The sequence below is a fragment of the Haliotis rufescens genome, unplaced genomic scaffold (genome assembly GCF_023055435.1).
Source record: "Haliotis rufescens isolate VD_foot unplaced genomic scaffold, xgHalRufe1.0.p SCAF_4, whole genome shotgun sequence".
NCBI classification, from domain to species: domain Eukaryota; kingdom Metazoa; phylum Mollusca; class Gastropoda; order Lepetellida; family Haliotidae; genus Haliotis; species Haliotis rufescens.
This window is the reverse complement of record NW_025964112.1, coordinates 10427376-10450369: the sequence shown is the minus strand read 5'-3', so window position 1 is coordinate 10450369 and position 22994 is coordinate 10427376. Positions and strand designations below refer to the sequence as shown.

At 40.6% G+C, this 22994-nt stretch overlaps 2 protein-coding genes across 5 annotated transcripts in view; both read left to right on the top strand.

Moving 5' to 3' along the window:
• The first annotated feature begins 1724 nt into the window (after positions 1-1724).
• LOC124135882 lies at positions 1725-12764 on the top strand. The gene is made up of 5 exons (XM_046501550.2): positions 1725-1863; positions 5586-5963; positions 6844-7025; positions 8060-8185; positions 12547-12764. The coding sequence occupies exons 1-5, from the start codon at positions 1803-1805 to the stop codon at positions 12685-12687; spliced, it is 888 nt and encodes a 295-aa protein (XP_046357506.2). The 5' UTR covers positions 1725-1802; the 3' UTR covers positions 12688-12764.
• A 4909-nt stretch (positions 12765-17673) lies between these two features.
• Positions 17674-22994, top strand: part of LOC124135798 (programmed cell death 6-interacting protein-like) — a 29094-nt gene continuing 23773 nt past the window's right edge. For all 4 annotated transcript variants that reach the window (XM_046501351.2, XM_046501350.2, XM_046501349.2 and 1 more), the window contains exon 1: positions 17674-17902. In XM_046501351.2, coding sequence (XP_046357307.1) covers positions 17700-17902 — 203 coding nt within the window. In that variant the 5' untranslated portion in view covers positions 17674-17699. The remainder of the gene's footprint in view (positions 17903-22994) is intronic.

Below are 22994 nucleotides of genomic sequence, written 5' to 3'. Positions count from 1 at the left end.
AACAGGTTTCCGTTTTGCCAACATCCAACAGGTTTCCGTTAAGCCAACACCCAACAGGTTTCCGTTTTGCCAACACCCAACAGGTTTCCGTTTTGCCAACACCCAACATTCAACAGGTTTCCGTTTTGCCAACATCCAACAGGTTTCCGTTTTGCCAACACCCAACAGGTTTCCGTTTTGCCAACATCAAACAGGTTTCCGTTTTGCCAACACCCAAAAGGTTTCCGTTTTGCCAACATCCAACAGGTTTCCAACAGTTTTGTATTCCGCTGAAGATGCCAACTTTTTCTCTTCATGTGTTGGTTGTCACTAGGTTTCAGGTGCCCATTGGCCTTCTCACAGATTTCAGCAAACCTGCGTGTGCATATGACAGTTAGCATACCAATCATTGCCACGACCATTATGGTGACACTTTCCCACCGAGCCGTATCACTGTAAATCTTTCACCCAGATTTGTCTTAGTATAAGCTAGCCATTGTTGTCAAACCAAGCTGGAAATGAAATTGTCTCCTTATTCTTCTGCGATGTGAAATAATTCTTTCCATGTTGAATGGCATCAGATGATGCTGAAGATGTAGCTTTTGCGTTGACAGTCCCCAATATACAACTTCTGACTAATACCCCGTTCACATGCGCCTCTATACATGTGTGTATAAATGTGCATACGTGTGTAGAAATACATACGTGAGTATACTTGTCATGTGAAGGCGTTTACTTATGTGTGTATATTTACACCAGGAGCAAATTAACATCATGTCTGAAGCAGGTGCAAATGTAAATGTAAATTTGCACTGTGTGTATATGTTGCAATGTGAACGTTTATGTTGAGGTAAGAGGATGATCTAATTAATACCTGTTCTTTTGCCAACACCAAACAAATTGTCAACAGTTGCCAACTTTTATGTGTATTTACAGTGTTGAGTTTGTGTTTTCTTTTGGTTTCAAGGAGTCAAAACTTTGTGTACAAATTAAATCAAACACATGTTGCTTCACGCAAAAAAAATCGGTGAAGATACTCTCTTCTCATTCAACTTTGATTGGAAAACAACCTGTTTGCTGTTGAAAGTCGTAAACAGACTAACGACTATGTGTGCCTTACACAATTTACATACTTTATTTACACACCTAAGTTGATTTTCATGTGAACGCATAGTAAATTTACATATACACACGTATGTATAGTTACACATGTGCAAAATTACTCACGTTAGTAATTGTTGTGCATGTGAACGGGGTATAAAACCTTGGAAACACCTAGTAATTCTACTTTTACTCTTGTGTCCAAAAATACACGTTTAGTTTTGCATACGTGGGTAAAAGTTGCGCGTCTTTATCAATCTGTCTATCAGTGAAGATGCTAAACGCGCCTTCGGAAGTTGATGTTGCTAACAGCCTCGTAAAACCTTACCCACTCACTCACTCCCTAGAAACGCGAATTTAAGTATATCAAAACAAACGTTTGGTAAGCTGTGCAGCTGTTAATTTCTCCAGAATTATTTTTTTTAAATACGCATAGATTACAAACAGAACATACCAAGGAGTGTACATTCTTATAAAGAATATAAAAGGACAAGATCTATAGTATATTCCAAGATTATTTCATGTTATTTTTGTTCATTTGAGAGGTTATAACTTAATCCTGAACGCAAAGGTTTTTATACTAAATTTGAATGAAAACTTAAAGATAATTTCATCTCGTTTAAAAAAAATTGTAGTAACTTAAACCATTGATTTTGAAATAAGTAACAGACTTTTGGTGTTATCTTTGACGTCGTCTCCCTGTTGACCTCTTCACGGCAACAATGGCGGGTGTCGCTCTGTGTTTCCTTGTCTTTATAATCGGAACTCTTACTGTTAGTCCAGGTATGTGAAGTCCACGTGTAACCTATAGAGGATGTCTCGGGAAAACATTGTAGCCTCGTCTAGCCGCGACTTATAGAGGGAGTATGTCTCAACACACATTTCTAGTCTTGTCAAGCCGTGACTTATGGGGGGAGTATGTCTCAGCACACATTTCTAGTCTTGTCAAGCCGTGACTTATGGGTGAGTACTTCTCAGCACACGTTTCTAGACTTGTATAGCCGTGACTTATAGGTGAGTACTTCTCAGCACACATTTCTAGTCTTGTCTAGCCGTGACTTATAGGTGAGTACTTCTCAGCACACATTTCTAGTCTTGTCTAGATGAGACTTTCAGAGGAAGAATGTCTCAGCACACAGTTCTAGTCTTGTCTAGCTGTGATTTATAGGTGAGTACTTCTCAGGACATATTTCTAGTCTTGTCTAGCTGTGATTTATAGGTGAGTACTTCTCAGCACACGTTTCTAGTCTTGTCTAGCTGTGATTTATAGGTGAGTATTTCTCAGCACACATTTCTAGTCTTGTCTAGCCGTGATTTATAGGTGAGTACTTCTCAGCACACATTTCTAGCCTTGTCTAGATGAGACTTTCAGAGGAAGAATGTCTCAGCACACAGTTCTAGTCTTGTCTAGCTGTGATTTATAGGTGAGTACTTCTCAGCACATATTTCTAGTCTTGTCTAGCTGTGATTTATAGGTGAGTACTTCTCAGCACACGTTTCTAGTCTTGTCTAGCCGTGATTTATAGGTGAGTATTTCTCAGCACACATTTCTAGTCTTGTCTAGCCGTGATTTATAGGTGAGTACTTCTCAGCACACATTTCTAGTCTTGTCTAGCTGTGATTTATAGGTGAGTACTTCTCAGCACACGTTTCTAGTCTTGTCTAGCCGTGATTAATAGGTGAGTACTTCTCAGCACACGTTTCTAGTCATGTCTAGCTGTGATTTATAGGTGAGTACTTCTCAGCACACGTTTCTAGTCTTGTCAAGCCGTGATTTATAGGTGAGTACTTCTCAGCACACATTTCTAGTCTTGTCTAGCCGTGATTTATAGATGAGTACTTCTCAGCACACATTTCTAGTCTTGTCTAGCCGTGATTTATAGGTGAGTACTTCTCAGCACAAGTTTCTAGTCTTGTCTAGCTGTGATTTATAGGTGAGTACTTCTCAGCACACGTTTCTAGTCTTGTCTAGCTGTGATTTATAGGTGAGTACTTCTCAGCACACGTTTCTAGTCTTGTCTAGCTGTGATTTATAGGTGAGTACTTCTCAGCACACGTTTCTAGTCTTGTCTAGCCGTGATTAATAGGTGAGTACTTCTCAGCACACGTTTCTAGTCTTGTCTAGCTGTGATTTATAGGTAAGTACTTCTCAGCACATATTTCTAGTCTTGTCTAGCTGTGATTTATAGGTAAGTACTTCTCAGCACATATTTCTAGTCTTGTCTAGCTGTGATTTATAGGTGAGTACTTCTCAGCACACGTTTCTAGTCTTGTCTAGCTGTGATTTATAGGTGAGTACTTCTCAGCACACGTTTCTAGTCTTGTCTAGCTGTGATTTATAGGTGAGTACTTCTCAGCACACGTTTCTAGTCATGTCTAGCTGTGATTTATAGGTGAGTACTTCTCAGCACACATTTCTAGTCTTGTCTAGCCGTGATTTATAGGTGAGTACTTCTCAGCACACGTTTCTAGTCTTGTCTAGCTGTGATTTATAGGTGAGTACTTCTCAGCACACGTTTCTAGTCTTGTCTAGCTGTGATTTATAGGTGAGTACTTCTCAGCACACATTTCTAGTCTTGTCTAGCCGTGATTTATAGATGAGTACTTCTCAGCACACATTTCTAGTCTTGTCTAGCCGTGACATATAGAGGGAGTATGTCTCAGCACATGTTTCTAGCCTTGTCTGATTTATACGGGGACACGGCACTTGCTTATTGGCAGTTGGCAATTTTACTTTTGTCCCGACTGTATTATAATTGTTAAATTCATGAATAATTATTGAGGGTTAACAGTGTTAAGGTTGAGCTGTGTATAACATTGGAAGCCTTACAAAAGAACATGTATACTCAACAACAAAAGTTCCTGTGACACCAATATTTTAGTGTATTTTTCAAACAAGTAAAGTTTGGTTTTCAATATTGTAGTACATGTATGAAATCGAGTCACAAAATCGCAACTGCTACAGAAAAGCACGCATGCCATGCAAAAGTTGACTTTTATGCAAGCCCCATGCATTTCACTACCCAAGAATGGGTATAAAAAACATGTGCGTTAACGGGATTCCATAAGCATTGTTTAGCATCGCGCTGACAACAACCACTCAGAAAAACAACAAAATTACGCAATTATTCAACATTACGAAATGCCACGCCTGTCCGAAAATGAGTGACCTTGATTTTAATTACGTTAAAGCGGTCTCTATAACCGGACCACAGTGTTGCAACGGTTCACGGAAGTGCCCATAGCACGGGTTGCCCTCGGTTGCTAGCTCAGTCGGGCGATGGAAAATTAAACTCAGGTGTGAAGTGAAAAAAGGCCAAATATCTATATGATAGTAAGCGCGTAACAGAACGCACACCGGGTCCGCGTGGCTAATGTTCCCTGTCTCCTTGTCGCTCATGTTTCCGTGTTGCTCATGTTTCCGTGTCGCTCATGTTTCCGTGTCGCTCATGTTTCCCTGTCGCTCATGTTTCCGTGTCGCTCATGTTTCCGTGTCGCTCATGTTTCCCTGTCGCTCATGTTTCCCTGTCACTCATGTTTCCCTGTCGCTCATGTTTCCGATTCGCTCATGTTTCCGATTCGCTCATGTTTCCCTGTCGCTCATGTTTCCCTGTCGCTCATGTTTCCCTGTCGCTCATGTTTCCGTGTCGCTCATGTTTCCGTGTCGCCCATGTTTCCGTGTCGCTTATGTTTCGTAGGAAGATGTATTGCATAACGTGGGGCAAGGTCAGTGAGTCGCGTACACGTACGTACGTAATATCCGACATATATAGATAACACTAGAGACATAAGGGTCCTGCCCAGAGGGGGTTAGCAAGTGCTTTATTCGGGCGGCTGTAGACCACCGGCATATGTCCAGATCAGTACGATATACACAATATAATATGAAGGAGGTGAGATAAAACTGACTTCAAGATTATTGCACTTATATAGCGGCGCGCATGCTCGTGTGTCTGTGTCTGCTTGTGTATGTACATGTGCGTGGCTGCTTGTACTAGTCCGGCCTCATGCCGGTATCATGGCGCTAGTTAGTGATCGCTGAGATACCATATGAAAGACACAGGATACTGATTCCGAGCCATCAGTCCTAGTTTTAGGCCCTGGCTGAGTGCCAGGCAGGGTGACAACAATTACCATATTTTAACCTCTTTTGGTGTGACGCGGTCGGGGTCGAACACAGACCTCCTGCTCTCCGGGCAGACGCTCTGTCCACTACACCACGTAGGCGGCCAATATGACAACTGTATAATATGAACAGTGCGGACTATTTTTTGTTTACATATGTCTTGAAATAAGAGTTTCATAATAGAATACCAAAGTCATTTCATACTTATAGAGTCCAAGGCCTTTTCAAAATCAACAAAAAGGCTATAGAATAGCACCATACCCAACCCCGTATAACACTGGTAAGTCCTGCTCCAATTCTGACTGACACGCTGTGATACAACTGAAACACTGTTGAAAGCGGCGTTAACCCAAACTCACTCACTCTTTCACCTGCCCAGGTAATGCCAAATCTTTCGCCGTAAACCCCGGGGAGTTGGAGATGTGCGGCAGCAATCAGACGCCGTCCCTGTCCCTCAGCTGTCGCCCCACCGTGACGGGAATAACGCAGATCTTTGCATTAGAGATCGGAAAGAAGGCAGGCGCGATCAAGTCCGCCATCTCCCGCATCACCGTCTTGGCATCCACGGTGAACATCGTCGACCAAACCCTCAAGTCTCGAATGACAGTCACAGGCTCTATCTCCGGGAGAACAGGCTCCCTTGACGTTACTTTGACGCATCTAGTTGACGACGACGCCACTACCTACTACTGCAACATCGCCTTCCTGACTGATTCTGTCTCTACCCAAGAGACAATAGAGAATGTGTCTCTTCATAGTAAGATTGTGAAAAGTATTTAGTTAACCTATGTTTGAATTGTCTACCAGTTTTGAAAACTTATTTGTAACGTAGCTCACCTATCTACGTCGTGACGACACTGCAAGAATATATCATTGAATCATAATGCATGTTTTTGCTGGCGTGGAAAATCATAGATTAAATTCATAACTAATGATAAAGTTCGATTTAGATTGACAGAAAGAGACAGTATAAATTTACTACATCTTTCATCTTCAGATTATAAATTTCTAACCAACCTATCCAATATGACTATAAAAAAAACATTATAGAAAAAACGAAATAACATGTTTACTTTGTCTCCGGTGCGTTCTGAATGCATAAAAACCTGATATCCCTTTTGGAATAAGGTTTAAAATTATTTTTGTGTTGCTTTTTGTTTGTGCGCTTTTTATATAGGTACCTGAGATATTACTTACAAGTTATCATTATCTCATGTCATAACTCAAAGTAAAGACAGTGTGCACTAAAATTATATCTCTATACAGTGAAATGTCATTGTCATATTGTCACATCTCTCCTTACAGAATCGTGAAGCTCCGGGGTAGAATAGGTCTTCAGCAACCCATGCTGGCCGTAAAAAGCGACTATGCATGTCGTAAGAGGCGACTAACGGGATTGGTTGGTCCGACTCTCTGACTTGGTTGATGCATGTCATCGATCCCAATTACGTGGACCGATCCTCATGATGTCAATCACTGGATTGTCTGGTCCTGACTCCATTATTTACAGACCGTCGTCATATAGCTGCAATATCGCTGAGTGCGGCGTTAAACAACAAACAAACAAAATCTCTCCTTGCAAGGTTGGTCCACGTGAAGACAATAACGACTATGGAGTTGTGTTATCATTGTCTCAGCTCTCCTGGGATCTGTCCCGAAATGCGACGGTACTCAAGTATTGGCGGCCCTGAATAGCCACGTTCCTGTGACCAGCTCCCAGGCTGGGAATTGTCCCAATGGCATTGCTGGCAGATCAGAAGCCCTGATGTTCAACTTCTGCTCCTCCCCCGATATTGCAGGCTGGAGAGCGGGGCCAAAGGTGAGTCAACACATCCTGCTGTTGCTGAACTACCACATTGTCTACATACACTCACCAATGTTCTCTGATATAGTGATAATTCTAAATCGTACAGCATACACCTGGACAGTTAACATTCGTCGGGGGCTGGCGGCATTACCACACTAAGCTGGGACAGCGGCTGGGGACCGACTATTTCATACTCGCGGTGGGAGAGATTGCTCTTCATCGAAAAAAGTAATTAAGCTTCAGACTGTTGCAAGAAACTGCCTGCCAAAAAAACATACATTGATGCAAGGTGTTTTTTTTTAAAAAAAACTCAGCTAATAGTTTAAAATATAAAAAAATATATCTGGTTTTTGAGACAAAATCACAGGAATACCCAAGCATTGAGCATCTTCACAGGGAGATAAGCAAGGGAACCAGGATTCACCAGGGTAAGGCAGGCATGAGGTGCTGGGGACCCAGGATTCTCCAGGGGGAGACAAGCATGGGGTGCTGGGGATCTAGGATTTTCCAGGGGGAGACAAGCATGGGGTGGTGGGTACCCGGGATTCTCCAAGGGGAGACAAGCATGGGGTGGTGGGTACCCGGGATTCTCCAGGATAAGACAAGCATGAGGTGCTAGGGACCCGGGATTCTCCAGGGAGAGACAAGCGTAGGGTGGTGGGGACCCAGGACTCTCCAGGGGGGAGACAAGCATGGGGTGCTGGGGACCCAGGACTCTCCAGGGGGAAAAAGCATGGGGTGCTGGGGACCCAGGACTCTCCAGGGGGGAGACAAGCATGGGGTGCTGGGGACCCAGGACTCTCCAGGGTGAAGAAAGCATGGGGTGCTGGGGACCCAGGACTCTCCAGAGGGGAGACAAGCATGGGTGTTGGGGACCCAGGATTCTCCAAGGGGAGACAAGCATGGGGTGCTGGGGACCCAGGACTCTCCAGGGGGGAGACAAGCATGGGGTGCTGGAGACCTATTCTACCCAGGATTCCCGACGGAGAGACAAACAGGGGAGCAACTCGGACCAGGAATCACCACGTGTTATTTTACTGTTGTAGGTGGCAGACATATGCTGTCAGATCCCCAAATACACACCGGTGGCGACATTTGAGTTCGGGTTCTTTGTGCAAGACGAACGCGGGATGGCCGGCGTCTTCATGGGGTGCACCGACCAAGGATTTGAGGTACACACCTACCTGTGGTTTGAAGTATTTCGGTCTCCGGGAAAAAACCGGGACGTAAAAGGATATTTAATTCAGGGTGACTAGGTATATAGTGTACAAGCTTTATGAGCAGAAGGTACCCCCGATGACCAAGCAGCTTTCAGGGGGAAACATTCCATCCTGTCTTCGAGATCACATTATCTCCGCACCATTCATAACTATCACAGTCGGGGTTTCCAGATAATTTACCTTGATGAATCACTCCACTGACTACACGTGGCTATCGGCAGATGGATAAAAGACACGCATGGTACCATCAGGAAAATTGTTTTGCATGCCGCAACCCGTGATCAGGGGTGTATTGATGGATGTGTGCTAGTTTTCGAGGTGAAAAAGAAAAATGGTCATTTTCAAAAGGAAATTTATAGGGGGAGATATGTCCAAAGACTGGAACATCAGCTATTGCCCATTTTAAACAACCTCAGTGTCATAGTCATGGATAACGCGAGTTAATACAACGTCCGGGAACCAGATACAGTCGCGCCAACCATGAGTTGTCTGATGGCGACCATCGGGAATATATAACATTGTCGACTTCAGACCATCTGAAACGAAAGTTCATGGAGAAAATTCGGCTGAATAAGAAACCAGTAAAGTACAAGACATGTGTGCTGGCGGCACAACACAGTCACGATGTCTTACGTACGCCAGTCAGACGTTGTGAGCTCAACCTTGTTGAGCCTATCTCGGCTGACTGTACAGGGTTCGTGACAAGACATAACACAACATGTAAACTCACACATGTCAAAGGGAGGATCAACGCAGTCTTTGCTAGATATCAGCCTTGTTGAACTAGTTATCATACATTTGGGTGATAGTACAGATTCATATACGTCATCAGCGGAGATAGATGCTACCTCAAGAAATCTTCTATAGAAAAACATATACTTCTTGATTCCAAAACCGCAAACTTCCAGTACACATCCCGTTTCATAATTTTTAACTATTCCATCATTTATCCAAGCAAATATAATCCAGTATATATCCTTAATCGCTTCCCTATCAATGCACATGTCAATTAAGTACAAATAACAGCAATATTTTGAGACCACCCCCAACTCGGGTGACATTTGCACCTTGGAGAATGCACGGGTCGGCGTGAGGTCATCACCTCGGGACATGTGTCAGGTAATTCCTCAGGTTATAGGCCGTTTCATACATGCATGAGAACAACAAATATTTTCCCAAGTTGATCATCATATTACCTGTAAAAGTACATTTTAAGGGTAATCACAGTGTCAGTTAGGACAGGCTAGATTAGGTCAATTTGCGTTACTTTGATATATACTATTTTCATAGCCCTATGGCTCGTATTTATTAAATGAAGCCAGAAAAGCATTTTTCTAGCATTTCCGACAGTACTTTAGTAACTGATTCAGTGCCAAGGGGGTGTTTATTTTCCTGTTCCATAATGTACCAGAGTGGTTCCTGGCTAAATCATGATACATATTAACCCAGAAATAGGTTCGTATACAGAACTAACTGTGGAGTCAATAAATGACCACGCAAGATCAATGAGTTATCAATATATTATATTGAGACACAGTTTTAGGTTTACAATCACAAAAGTCAATGGTGGCAGAAGCAAGAAGTATCGTCAGCTCAGATGTTTTCGGACATCATACGTTTTCGGCCGGCCATGTTTATCGCGAGTACTCCCGCTTTATAACGAGGGTTGTGGCGTCACACAGACGTCGTAAATAACCAGATGGTGGCTTGATTTTAAGATAAAGTGTTCTTTTATAAGCGTCCGAAAACCCATAACACGGGGATAATAGGACCCACGATATATGTCGGCGCACTCAAAAATGTCTAGAGGTTTTCAGGATTTAATGTCTTTTGAAATAGGTCTGTCTCTGTTTTCCACTTCGAATAGTGTTGGAGTGAATGGATACGGTGTTTTCAGTCAAGTAGATAAGATGGAGGTCAGGTCGTAAAGAGGCATCGACTCCCCATCATGCTGCTCTCAGAGGTACAGCCAGTCTCTAACAATCAAACCTTTGGTGTCATTCGTCACCACTCGTCCCTTTCCGTAACCTGTTCGGCTTGTCCCGGAATAACACGAGATGGTCACGAATGCTGTGGTGTTTGTTGCAACAACCAAGGGAGGTAACTCTTATTCCGTTGTCATTTTACCGGCGCTTCAATCATTTAAGCTACTGACAATCCCTACAAATAACCTACAAATAAACTTAACACATAACAATAAAGCGATCCATGCAACACGTGGATGCGCGGATAAATGCGATACGTGTATTTCAAGGCACATAAGCAAGTGATAAGTTCAAATATATTATTTGAATCAGGCAATAGGTGGATGTGCGGAACTATGTGATACAAGGATATCAAGAGTCAGAAGCAAGTGATAAATAATATATTGAATCATGCAATAGGTGGATGTGTGGAGCTATGTGATACAAGGATATCAAGAGTCAGAAGCAAGTGATAAATAATATATTGAATCATGCAATAGGTGGATGTGTGGAGCTATGTGATACAAGGATATCAAGAGTCAGAAGCAAGTGACAAATGAATATATTGAATCATGCAATAGGTGGATGTCTGGAGCTATGTGATACAAGGATATCAAGAGTCAGAAGCAAGTGATAAATAATATATTGAATCATGCAATAGGTGGATGTGTGGAGCTATGTGATACAAGGATATCAAGAGTCAGAAGCAAGTGACAAATGAATATATTGAATCATGCAATAGGTGGATGTCTGGAGCTATGTGATACAAGGATATCAAGAGTCAGAAGCAAGTGATAAATAATATATTGAATCATGCAATAGGTGGATGTGTGGAGCTATGTGATCTAAGGATATCAAGAGTCAGAAGCAAGTGACAAATGAATATATTGAATCATGCAATAGGTGGATGTCTGGAGCTATGTGATACAAGGATATCAAGAGTCAGAAGCAAGTGATAAATAATATATTGAATCATGCAATAGGTGGATGTGTGGAGCTATGTGATCTAAGGATATCAAGAGTCAGAAGCAAGTGATAAATAATATATTGAATCATGCAATAGATGGATGTGTTGAGCTATGTGATACAAGGATATCAAGAGTCAGAAGCAAGTGATAAATAATATATTGAATCATGCAATAGGTGGATGTCTGGAGCTATGTGATACAAGGATATCAAGAGTCAGAAGCAAGTGATAAATAATATATTGAATCATGCAATAGGTGGATGTGTTGAGCTATGTGATACAAGGATATCAAGAGTCAGAAGCAAGTGATAAATAATATATTGAATCATGCAATAGGTGGATGTGTTGAGCTATGTGATCTAAGGATATCAAGAGTCAGAAGCAAGTGATAAATAATATATTGAATCATGCAATAGGTGGATGTGCGGAACTATGTGATACAAGGATATCAAGAGTCAGAAGCAAGTGATAAATTAATATATTGAATCATGCGACAGTTCAGTTAGAATCACTGATTTAAGTTTACCTGTATCCGGGCTCTTATAGGTAACGCATGGTAAACAAAAACAATACAATAAAACATAATGACAATAGTGTTACGAATATAGCGTTGATAAATTAATATATTGAATCATGCGACAGTTCAGTGAGAATCACTGATTTAAGTTTACCTGTATCCGTGCTCTTATAGGTAACGCATGGTAAACAAAAACAATACAATAAAACATAATGACAATAGTGTTACGAATATAGCGTTGAAGACACACATTTGTCTCCTACTTAATCACCTCCTTTATGACAAGTGTTACGAATATAGCGATGAAGACATACATTTGTCTCCTACATAATCACCTCCTTTATGACAATAGTGTTACGAATATAGCGATGAAGACATACATTTGTCTCCTACTTAATCACCTCCTTTATGACAATAGTGTTACGACTATAGCGATGAAGACATACATTTGTCTCCTACTTAATCACCTTTATGACAATAGTGTTACGAATATAGCGATGTAGACATACATTTGTCTCCTACTTAATCACCTTTATGACAATAGTGTTACGAATATAGCGATGTAGACATACATTTGTCTCCTACTTAATCACCTCCTTTATGACAATAGTGTTACGAATATAGCGATGAAGACATACATTTGTCTCCTACTTAATCACCTCCTTTATGACAAGTGTTACGAATATAGCGATGAAGACATACATTTGTCTCCTACTTAATCACCTCCTTTATGACAATAGTGTTACGAGTATAGCGATGAAGACATACATTTGTCTCCTACTTAATCATCTCCTTTATGACAATAGTGTTACGAATATAGCGATGAAGGTATACATGTGTATCCTGACCAGCACTCTCGTTTCAGCTTGTCACCCAGCTATGTGGCCATCCTCCTATCAAAGTGAGCCTAACAAAAAGTCAAAATAATGGCTACGTCGGCAATGCGGACAACTACCACCTGATCCAGTTCGGTAGCCCTAGTAGCACCGGTAACCCTTTTGGGTAAATCTTCATGACCTGTTTCAACTCTACACCCATGTAAGGAAATACTTACAATAAAATGCTACATCCCGGAAAGCTAAATACGTGTTGTTGTTCAGACTTGTATTCTTTGATGCATGCATGAATAGTTGGAGTTTGTACATCAGTACCTTTCCCAAAAGAAGAGTCCGAATTAACGGAAGTATGTACGGAGTCGTGGCCCTTTGTCTGCATACATAGGCGTTCCAGGGGCGGTCGGGTAGCCTAGTGGTTAAAGCGTCCGCTCGTCACGCCGAAGACCCGGGTTCGATTCCCGACATGGGTACAATATGTAAAGCCCATTTCTGGTGTCCCCCGCCGTGATATTGCTGGAATATTGCTAAAAGCGGCGTAAAACTAGACTCACTCACTCACATAGGCGTTCCGTAAAGTGATCGTCCGGAATGTGGGATGTTTGGGCAATTGTTTTCTTAATTGTTGAGAGTGGTAGAGCGTCCGCCCGGAGAGCGGAAGGTCCCGGCCGCGTCGTACCCAAAGACGTTAAAAATATGGTACTTGTTGTTACCCTGCCTGGCGCCCGGCATTAAAGGGCTAAAACAAGGACTGGTCGGCTCGGAGTTTCCAATACCCATTTTGTTTCTTCATTTTCTCTCTTAAAATGTCAATGAGTAATACACTCTTCACAAAAAAAGAAACGCACTGGTAGTATGTAGTTCATTGAACCTGACTACACAAACAAATCCGGTATATAAATTGGATATATGTTATTGGAAAATGTTGGTGGCCTGATATTCGACAAACGATGCGTCAAAACGAAGCCATTGTCGATTTGCAATGTCCGGCATCGTTTTCACATTTGTTCAAACATATCATGGAGGAAAACTGTAAAGCGAAATGCACGTGCAAGTTATGGCATTCGTAACTTGTGGTAGTGGCTATAAAAAGGCAAGCATAAGCCAATAATTTGTTATTCAATTGTCAACATTTTTCAAGTTCGAAAATGCCCTGGCCGTCGAGATCTCCAGATCTCAATCCAACCAAACACATCTGGGATGAACTCGATCGACGTGCACGTCAACGTCAAAACACGCCGCAGACACTCACACAACTGGCAAACGCGTTATAAGCAGAATGGCGAAGAATTCCGCAGGACAGAATTCGTACACTTATCCAGTCAGTGCGGAGGAGATGACGGCGGCCACACGAGATACTGAGTTCAGCTCACCCTTGTGGCCTTATCGAGCTCCAAAATTTCATATTTGTGTCTATAATATTAAATTAAATATATCTACTTTATTAGGTACAATAAATATACTAAAAATCTACCTGTGCGTTTCTTTTTTTTTGCAGAGTGTATATATATGTAGAATAACCTACTCGAAACTCGGAAAGACGGATTATCTGTCCCTCGTAAATGAATGCCGTCGAGATCAACACACTTCATTCACTCGGCACATAAAACCCGTAACCCCTCGTACGATCCACGCAATTGAGATACGATGACATGCATCAACCAAGTCAGAGAGCCTGACCACCGGATCCGGTTCGTCGCTTCTTCCGACAAGCATGGTCGCCTCTGACGACAAGCATGGGCTGCTAAAGACCCGGATCTTCACGGATCATATTGTACGTGCAGTTAGATTCATAAGTTCGATAATCATCATATTTCTTCATGAATGTTTATTCAGTTTGGATGTTGACTCGCCCAGATGTACATGTTTCTGCTATATACATCGGGCAGAGATACAATGTATGTGACCAAGTGATAACGTCATGCGCTCTCTGGGGAGGGGGCACGGGTGGCCCAGTCGTCTAAGGCTCCGCAATTCGTTGCGCAGAGTTGCGTCCCTTTGGGCACGTCAGAAACCTATGATTCTGGGATCGAAGCCAGGTTCGCCCCGATTATGTTTCTAGGTTTGTCAGCACCATACCCGTGCTCGTGGGTTTCACCGAAGTGGTAAACGTCTGAGACATGCATCACTTCGAGCTTTCCTCCAACATTAAGCTGACACACCGTGATATAACTGGAATATTGTTAAAAGCGGCGTTAAATACAACTCACTCTGTGAAATTGAGAAAATACCTCAACTTAATTAGGGTAATCATAGTTCTCTTTATACATGTGTTCTTTGATTTCCCATGATGTTGGTAGCTCAGGGTGAACGACGAAAGACAAAACTGAAGGGTGAAGTTTTAGAAGACAGCAGCCACGTTTTCTGTTGCAGGTTGCAAAAGGTCGAAATGGTACAAATAATAGTAATCACATTACAGACTGCACACCGGGGCCGAGTAGCCATTGTTGCCAGAGCGGAGACCCCCTCCGTCATTCACAGGCAGGAAGTCGGACAGAATTTCGTCATCGTTGATGTAGCCGCTGTGAGGCGGCGGCCTTGGCAGACGCCACGACTAGCCGTACAATACGTCCGCTTCTGTCGATGACGTGGGCCGTCTCCTTGATTGACCATGTCAGTCAGGTTTTGTAAATAGAGGAATTACACTACGTGTTGCAAGGTCAGTGACTCACGTACATGTACGTACGTAAGATCCGGCAAAGTAAGGAGGTGTTAATTGACATTTATAGGTATATAGCGCTGGGTATAAAGGGTCCCGGAGGGTGCTTATGATAAGAGGGTTACGCCGAATGTTTGTTGAATACCTTAAACGGACAAAGGACATAGGACTTCGGTGCACTTTGGAAACATATTGAAACAATTATTGCATTGTAAAGAACTCTATTGAAGTTGTTGCACGAAAAGTGAGTGAGCATGTTAGGTTTAACGCTGATTTGAACAGTATTCCAGTTATATCGCGGCGTGTCAGCTCAATGTGGGAGGAAAGCCTAAAGTGATGCAGGTCTCAGATGTTTACCACTTTGGTGAAACACACGAACACGGGTATGGTGCTGAAAAACCTACAAACAATCGGGGCGAACGGGGATTCCAACCCACGAGTGTTGGGTTCTGGCATGTCCAAGGGACGCACTCGTGACCCCGGTTTGTACTATGGCATATGCATGGGCGAATAAAACTCTCGTCTCCACTAATGTGAGTCTGACTCAACTTGCGATATTACTCGATCTTTATTCCCGAGGTATGATATATTACGGTGTATATATGAACATATATACATGGTCAGTTTCCTGTTTAAATAAGATGTACGTATCCACTGGCTTACAAAATGACCTTTACAACAGGTGAAAATCAGTAAATTGCACACTGACGAACTCACACACCTTCAGCCGGATCCGGGTTGTCAGTCATCACGTGGGATGTTGACACACTTACTCATCCCTCAGAATTTCATCCGAACGTGTTCATGGCTGAATGCTGGCGTGACGTACGTGATCAAACCAACATGAGACTACAATGCTATTCAAAGCAGCTCGCTCACTTTGCAACAAACGAAGCTTTTATTACAAAATGTACCTTTATTTAATTGTTGTTTACTTAAATTATGTAAACATATTTCTACAGTTCGTTATGATGCACACATCTACTGTTTTACCCTGTAAAACGTTTGGGGGATCCTGATTGATGAGAAAGTTAAATTTTAGTTTCAACCCTAAAGCTTCTGGTCCCATCTTGATGAAAATCGTCGCCTAAGGCGCTGGAATTCGCATGCAGAGTAACGTCCCTTAAATTTGTGACAGAATGCGATGATCGTGGGTCCGATTTTTGGTTTGTTGTTTTACGCCGCACTCGGCAATATCCCAGGTATATGACGGTGGTCTGTAAATAATCGAGTCTGGACCAGACAATCCAGTGATTGATATCATGAGGTTCGATCCACGCCATTGGGATCGAAGCTTGCTTCAACCAAGTCAGCGAGCCTGACCACCCGATCCCGTTAGTCGCCTTTCACGACAAGCATAGTCGCCTTTTACGGCAAGCATGGGTTGCTGAAGCCCTATTCTACCCCCGGATCTTCGCTGGACTCTTGGGTTCGAATCATAATTTGGGCTAATCGTGGGTTCGAATCCCATATTAGCCCAAATTATTGTCCTTAGTTTGTCAGCACCATACCCGCGCTCGTGGGTTTCACAATGGACACTTAATATTTTTAATGTCCGTGATCACCATATTGGTGAACGTCTGTACCATCCTCGATAATCTAGTGTAGATAGATAGATCGATAAATCCTCGATTATCTAGTGTAGGATAATTAGATTATCGACAGGAAAGATATAGATAGATAGATCTGTTCAAAATGACATTAAACGGAAACAATCAACTCACACAAAGTCGATGAGGGTGGTCAATAATGGTGGTTAAAGCGTTCGCTCGTCACGCCGAAGACCCGGGTTCGATTCCCGACATGGTACAATGTGCCCATTTCTGGTGTCCCCCGCCGTGATGTTGCTGGAATATTGCTAAAAGCGGCGTAAAACCATACTCACTCACTCTAGGTCATTATTAGAAAATATCTGATATCGGTATATATCACTGGGATGGGTTTTGCTGCTGATAAGAAATAACATGTTATTCAATGAACATGTAATTTGCCGAGCAAACGAAAGTGTACACTTGAAAATGGATTTGACAAAACAATTACAAACGTTATCAAAACGTTGTCACCGAAATACTGCAAACTAAGGTCAAATACACAACTATTATACCCGTATCAAATACATAACCATCAAATAAACATTTCGGTGTTTATTTTGTGAGAGAGAAAAAACAAAATAATTACAGAAGTTGTTAGGTAGTATGAGTATATATATATATATATATATATATATATATATATATATATATATATATATATATATATATATATATATATAACTTAATTTATAGTTGTAAATATTTAGCCAAATTCTGTGAGAAACACCTACCTCTGACTGATGAATCACTAGATGGGTAAAAATACACATTACATTATAGCATCAGACACTTTAGACACGTATATCTACCGCTCCAGTTTGCTCTCAATAGTATTACCTCGGTCCACGCACTTGTGAATCAGGTACCTCGTGAAGTGACGTCACTGCGAAAGTTATAAATAGCCAACAGTAACATGTGATCACACTTATCCAAGATGGCGGCGTTCTTGGCAGTTCCGTTGAAAAAGACCTATGATGTTGATCTTGTAAAACCTCTCAGAAATTTCATTCAAAACACCTTTTCGTCAGCTGAACCCGACGACTACAACAATGCTCTCAGCGAGTTCAACAAACTCCGAAATTTGATGATAAACAAATCCGTAGACAAACACGAATCAGCGTTAGAAGTGCTGTACCGGTAAGTCATTTCTCGTTTCAGTATCAAATATTGTGAAATAGTTGTCGATCAACGTATGCAGCAAGCAATATCTCCAGATGTATATCTATGTGCGTAGAAATATCAAATAAGGTGCCATTTTATGCTGACAGATATGGAAAATACTTCAGTTGACATGCTAATATTTCGTTATTTTGATTTGAAACAGGCGGAAGTGACATGAAAATAAACAACCACTGTTGTTCACTATCATGGGGTTTCTTTGTCAAAAGTTGTCTTTGAAAACTGATAGCAACTCCATTAAAAGAAATAGAAAGCTATAAGAATGAATCTACATTAATAATAAATTATTGAGTTTACTTAGTTGCTGTGTCATTCAGATGACAAGTGGGCCTAAAATGTCCTGTGTATAATACATATACATTATAAAAAATCGTCACTGTCACTGTGTCTACCACCTCTGAGGTCGTTATCACTTCTTGTCTGTTGGTGGTTGATCTAAAAACAAGGTAAGTAATCAATATTAATTGTTTATTTATCAATGTTTATAGCTTCCTTCATATCCTAACAGTGATCTCTAGACCTGATAAAGGAAGTATTTCATGTCACATATGATTATTCATTCCACAATGACCTAAAGACATCACCATGTCAAAATCCTCAAACGTGATTGCCACTACTTAAGCTAGAAAGTTTATGAATGCTAGTATGTATTCATGTTTCCCCGGGACTGGTTGTTGCCTTTGTTATTGTTTTTACGCGGATGATATAGCAGAAACCTAGACAAGTTCGCAACCTGTGCTGCGCAATTCGTAAACGCATTTGTCCCTTTGATTGATAGTATAAGGGCGTATGGTCACATTGATCAACAAAATGAAATACAGTTTTGGAAATAATAAGGAAATGTAGGTATCTTTGTGGGTAGCATCGGTAATGGTGACGAAGTTTTGATAAGTCACTAGCTTGGTAATTGTGCGATTTTCGTTTACACTATTTTTACTTGCAACACAAAGTAAATATTTCACCTGAGCATTGCTTATTTTATTGTGTTTATATTTTTACAGTCAAAATGTGCAAAATTTTCACTTAGAAAATTTATTAAATGCCTGAATATTCAGTTATTTTACAAATTGACTGAAAAATATGTCCATCTGTATTATTATGACAAGGAATTCCAAACATTTTATGTTTAATATCATCACCAAGAGACTGAACATGAAAAGTACATTTCTACATTGTTTGGCTTCTAATCCTACATAATAATCTATTGTGATGATTTTAGGCCCTATTGATTGTCTTATTCAATTTTGTCAATCTGTTAGCATATGGTTAGGAAATGGACAGATTTTTCAGTCAAAATGACTGAAATATTTACACATTTTATAAATTGCCTGAGATAATCACATTTTGCAAGTTGACTGTAATATACAAAGGAAAAGACAACGTCTATCGTGCATCGAAGAATTTCCCAACCAAGACGTACAGGAACGAGAATGAATCTGCCCAATGCTACTGCAAATGAAGGAAAACAAAATGCGAATATCATAATTACAACCTACCAAATATAGGTGTATAATTGTAGGCAGCTTCCTTGTTCGAGGAATGTATCCGTGAATATCCACACAAAGGAACAATATCCCAAACGTCTGCAGCTGTTCAAAGAAACGTATTCGATGTCACGTGTCTCTGTAACAATCAAATATTTTAATATATATACATCGTTTCGGGAAATTTTAAAACCCGTGTTCGTTTCTCAACTTAGATTGTTTCAGGTGTTTCACATAGTTGTCAAGTCTCAAAGGTTAGCTGAGAAAGCCCACGTGACAACGATTTTCATTATGTCCACTGTTCCTAAAAAACCCATTGAGTTAGATAACAATGAGCAATTAATCAATGTATTATCGGTTACTTCTTTGAACAAAGTATGCTGTTTTTACATCGGCACTTCACGCAAGGATATGAGTGTGTTCCCTTTGTTTTAGTAAACCTAGACATGTCAACACTCACTTTTGAGATATCTACCATGCAAGATAACAGTGATTAATCAATCAATATATTTTCTGTTAATCCTTTGATGACTACGAACGTTCCGCTGATTTACAAAAAAAGTAAATCAACTGATCATTCATCTCTTGCTGGGCTGCCACGTGCATATTACATAACACACATTTCACCTCACTTCAAACCTGGATTTAGATTGAATAATTACCCCAGACACAATAAATGCCAAATGGGAACCTTCGTCAGGTATTCGGAGTGGTGCGACCACTAATTATACCTGTAATAAATTCATTAACTGAGCATCAAGTGAATGACGACAAATACACAAGTGTAGGGTTATACCAGAAAACGTGGATGACAACAAGGGAGTAGTAATCGTATTATCGACGCAATCCGAAATCCGAAAATGCTTTCACTGCATTGGTACTCTTTTTTTTAAACTATAACAATCAGGGGTATTTCCAAATGACGACAACCGATGAGCTTCGTCGTTCTTTTTGTCTGTTTGTTTAGGCTGAAGAAATTAATTAACATGCGCCCTTTGTCGAAATCTTTATGGATCACGGTTAACCAATCAGTGTTCAAAAATGAGTAAAACAAATATTGCCTCCAACATGTCCAAGTTTATTTTGCTGTCCTTGCAGACGGTAGCCCAGTTTCTTGTCATGCTCAGTTGCGTTGCGTATCATCCAGGTACTCACAGGGGAAAAACAATAACAAAGGCAACAACCAGTCCCAGGGAATTGCTTTAGATCAGTGCCCCTTTAATCTCACTGTGTAATCTTCTTTTTCTAATGAGCATGCCATGATTAATATAAGTATGATAAGAAAACTGTACCCAAGATTTCTTCATCATCATGATAACTTAGGCAGGCTTGATTTAGGGAACTTGATTTTACCTGTTCGGGATTCCCTGCTCACATCCAGTAAAAGAATGTTTGTTCAATGTATTTGATGCAATCTATCTGTTTTTCACATGTGGCCTTACCGATATGATGCACATATTTCTTGACCTGGTAGATAGTGATAGACAACAGAACTCACTGCTTCAGGTAAACGTAAAAACGGTCACACACACACACACACACACACACACACACACACACACACACACACACACACACACACACACACACACACACACACACACACACACACACACACACACACACACACACACACACACACACACACACACACACACACACACACACACACACCTCTTAAAATATATCACAAGGAAATCCTGAACATACACAAGGAAATCCTGAACATAACAATGAAACATACATGCATACAGGATATTCACATTTAAGATACTCAGAAGACACGCACAAATAATCTTATTCTATGTTAAATAAAATCAGTATCGATATGATTATTTATTCAACTGGCATAGTGTCCAAAGACTTTTTACTTGTAATCAGGTAATTGTTCATTAGCCCCAGGTAAGCATGACATTAATGATAAATGTGTCCATCATGTACACAGCATCTGATTCACATGACAGAATTCAATTAATAATTGATACATTTGATGTCCTGAACGTACTTGTCGAGTCGGTCGGTAAATCTGCACAGAAGACCTTATCTGTACGACAGAGGGTAATTGCAGGAAATCAGTGTGACCAACGTGTTAATATGGTGGTATTTTGAATAATGCATGAACACATTACGATAAAATATCAAATCCTAAGAATAGATATGAGAATGTTGGGTGAAGAAATGAAACTGAAGATCTTTTCAACATGATCAGAATATTGAAATATTTGTTTGAATCTGTAAATATTTAGATGTTGGTATGTAAGAATGTGAGTGAACATGCTTGAAACATGATGATCTACCACTCTGCTGTTTCTTACTGGGAGACAGTTGGGTTTGACTGTAAATAATAGTAACTTCCTGTTCATGCAGTATGCCTAATTATAGTAGTATGATAGTAATGTATTGGTAGTGTATTGTATTGATTATCAGTTGAGTTTTGCAAAAACTGAACAGGGTTACAGGGATTTATTTGATATACAGGACCATGTACCTAATCTTCTATTTTAACAAACCTACAGACTTCGGCCTCGTCTGCATTTATTAATTGAAAAGTCTGCCACCATCCTCACTTTTGAGAATGTGCTCAAGAGACATGTTTTTGAAATGATGCAGCTTGAGTGTTATGATGAGATTCCGTGTAAATATAGCTAGTCTTGTAACTATAGTTATATGAGAACATGGATTCATTTCAACACAATTACTAATCACAATGTCTAAAGATTTACCGGAAAGGGGCGTCAGACTGTGGAGTTTAGGTAGCTCTACATCAGTGATTCTGTGACGTGACAATTTAGTACAAGCTGTCATTGCTGACAATTCTGCCTAGTTTGAATAGTATACTTGAATGATTGTAATATCACTAAACTACAGAAGATCTACCTTTCTAATGTCAGAGGATGAAATGAGGCTTGCTTCATTTGTTTGAATATCTACAAATATATTCATTATGTTCATAATGGTGGAAACTTTGATAGTGCTGCTCAGCTGAATTCAATTACCAGTTTTTTTACCTTTGATTAAACTGTGTTGGTTGAATGATTTTAAAACCACATTTACTACACATGTTCACACAAGGTTAGTTTTGATCACCATATATTGGTTCATTTCATTTGGCATTGTTCATCACTCAACATGCTCAAAAGGGTATTAAAATTAAAACATTTACCCGGGGGGGTACATGATTTCTCATGTTTTGTGACTCAGGGCTAGACTTAAAGGGCAAGTTCACACGGAAATTAACCTATTTTTCTTGTACTTTTTCCACTTTAAAAGTGTTAACCTAGAAGTGTCATAGACAAAAATATAAAAATATCACAATTAATTAACATATTTCTCGCATTAAAACGATTTATATTTTTCACATTTACCAAGTGTTCTATTTCCACAACAAAAACACCATGGCTTATGCCCCTTGCAATATGACGTCATTGGTGCCAATTGATAAACATTATGACGTCATCATGCTTTGTTAGAGCCGCTTCACGTGGTGTAGGTCTAGGTGTGTGATTCTAGCGTCTCAGATGCCAGCCAGCATAGTGTTATGCTGAGTCACCACTGCGCCGGAGTGT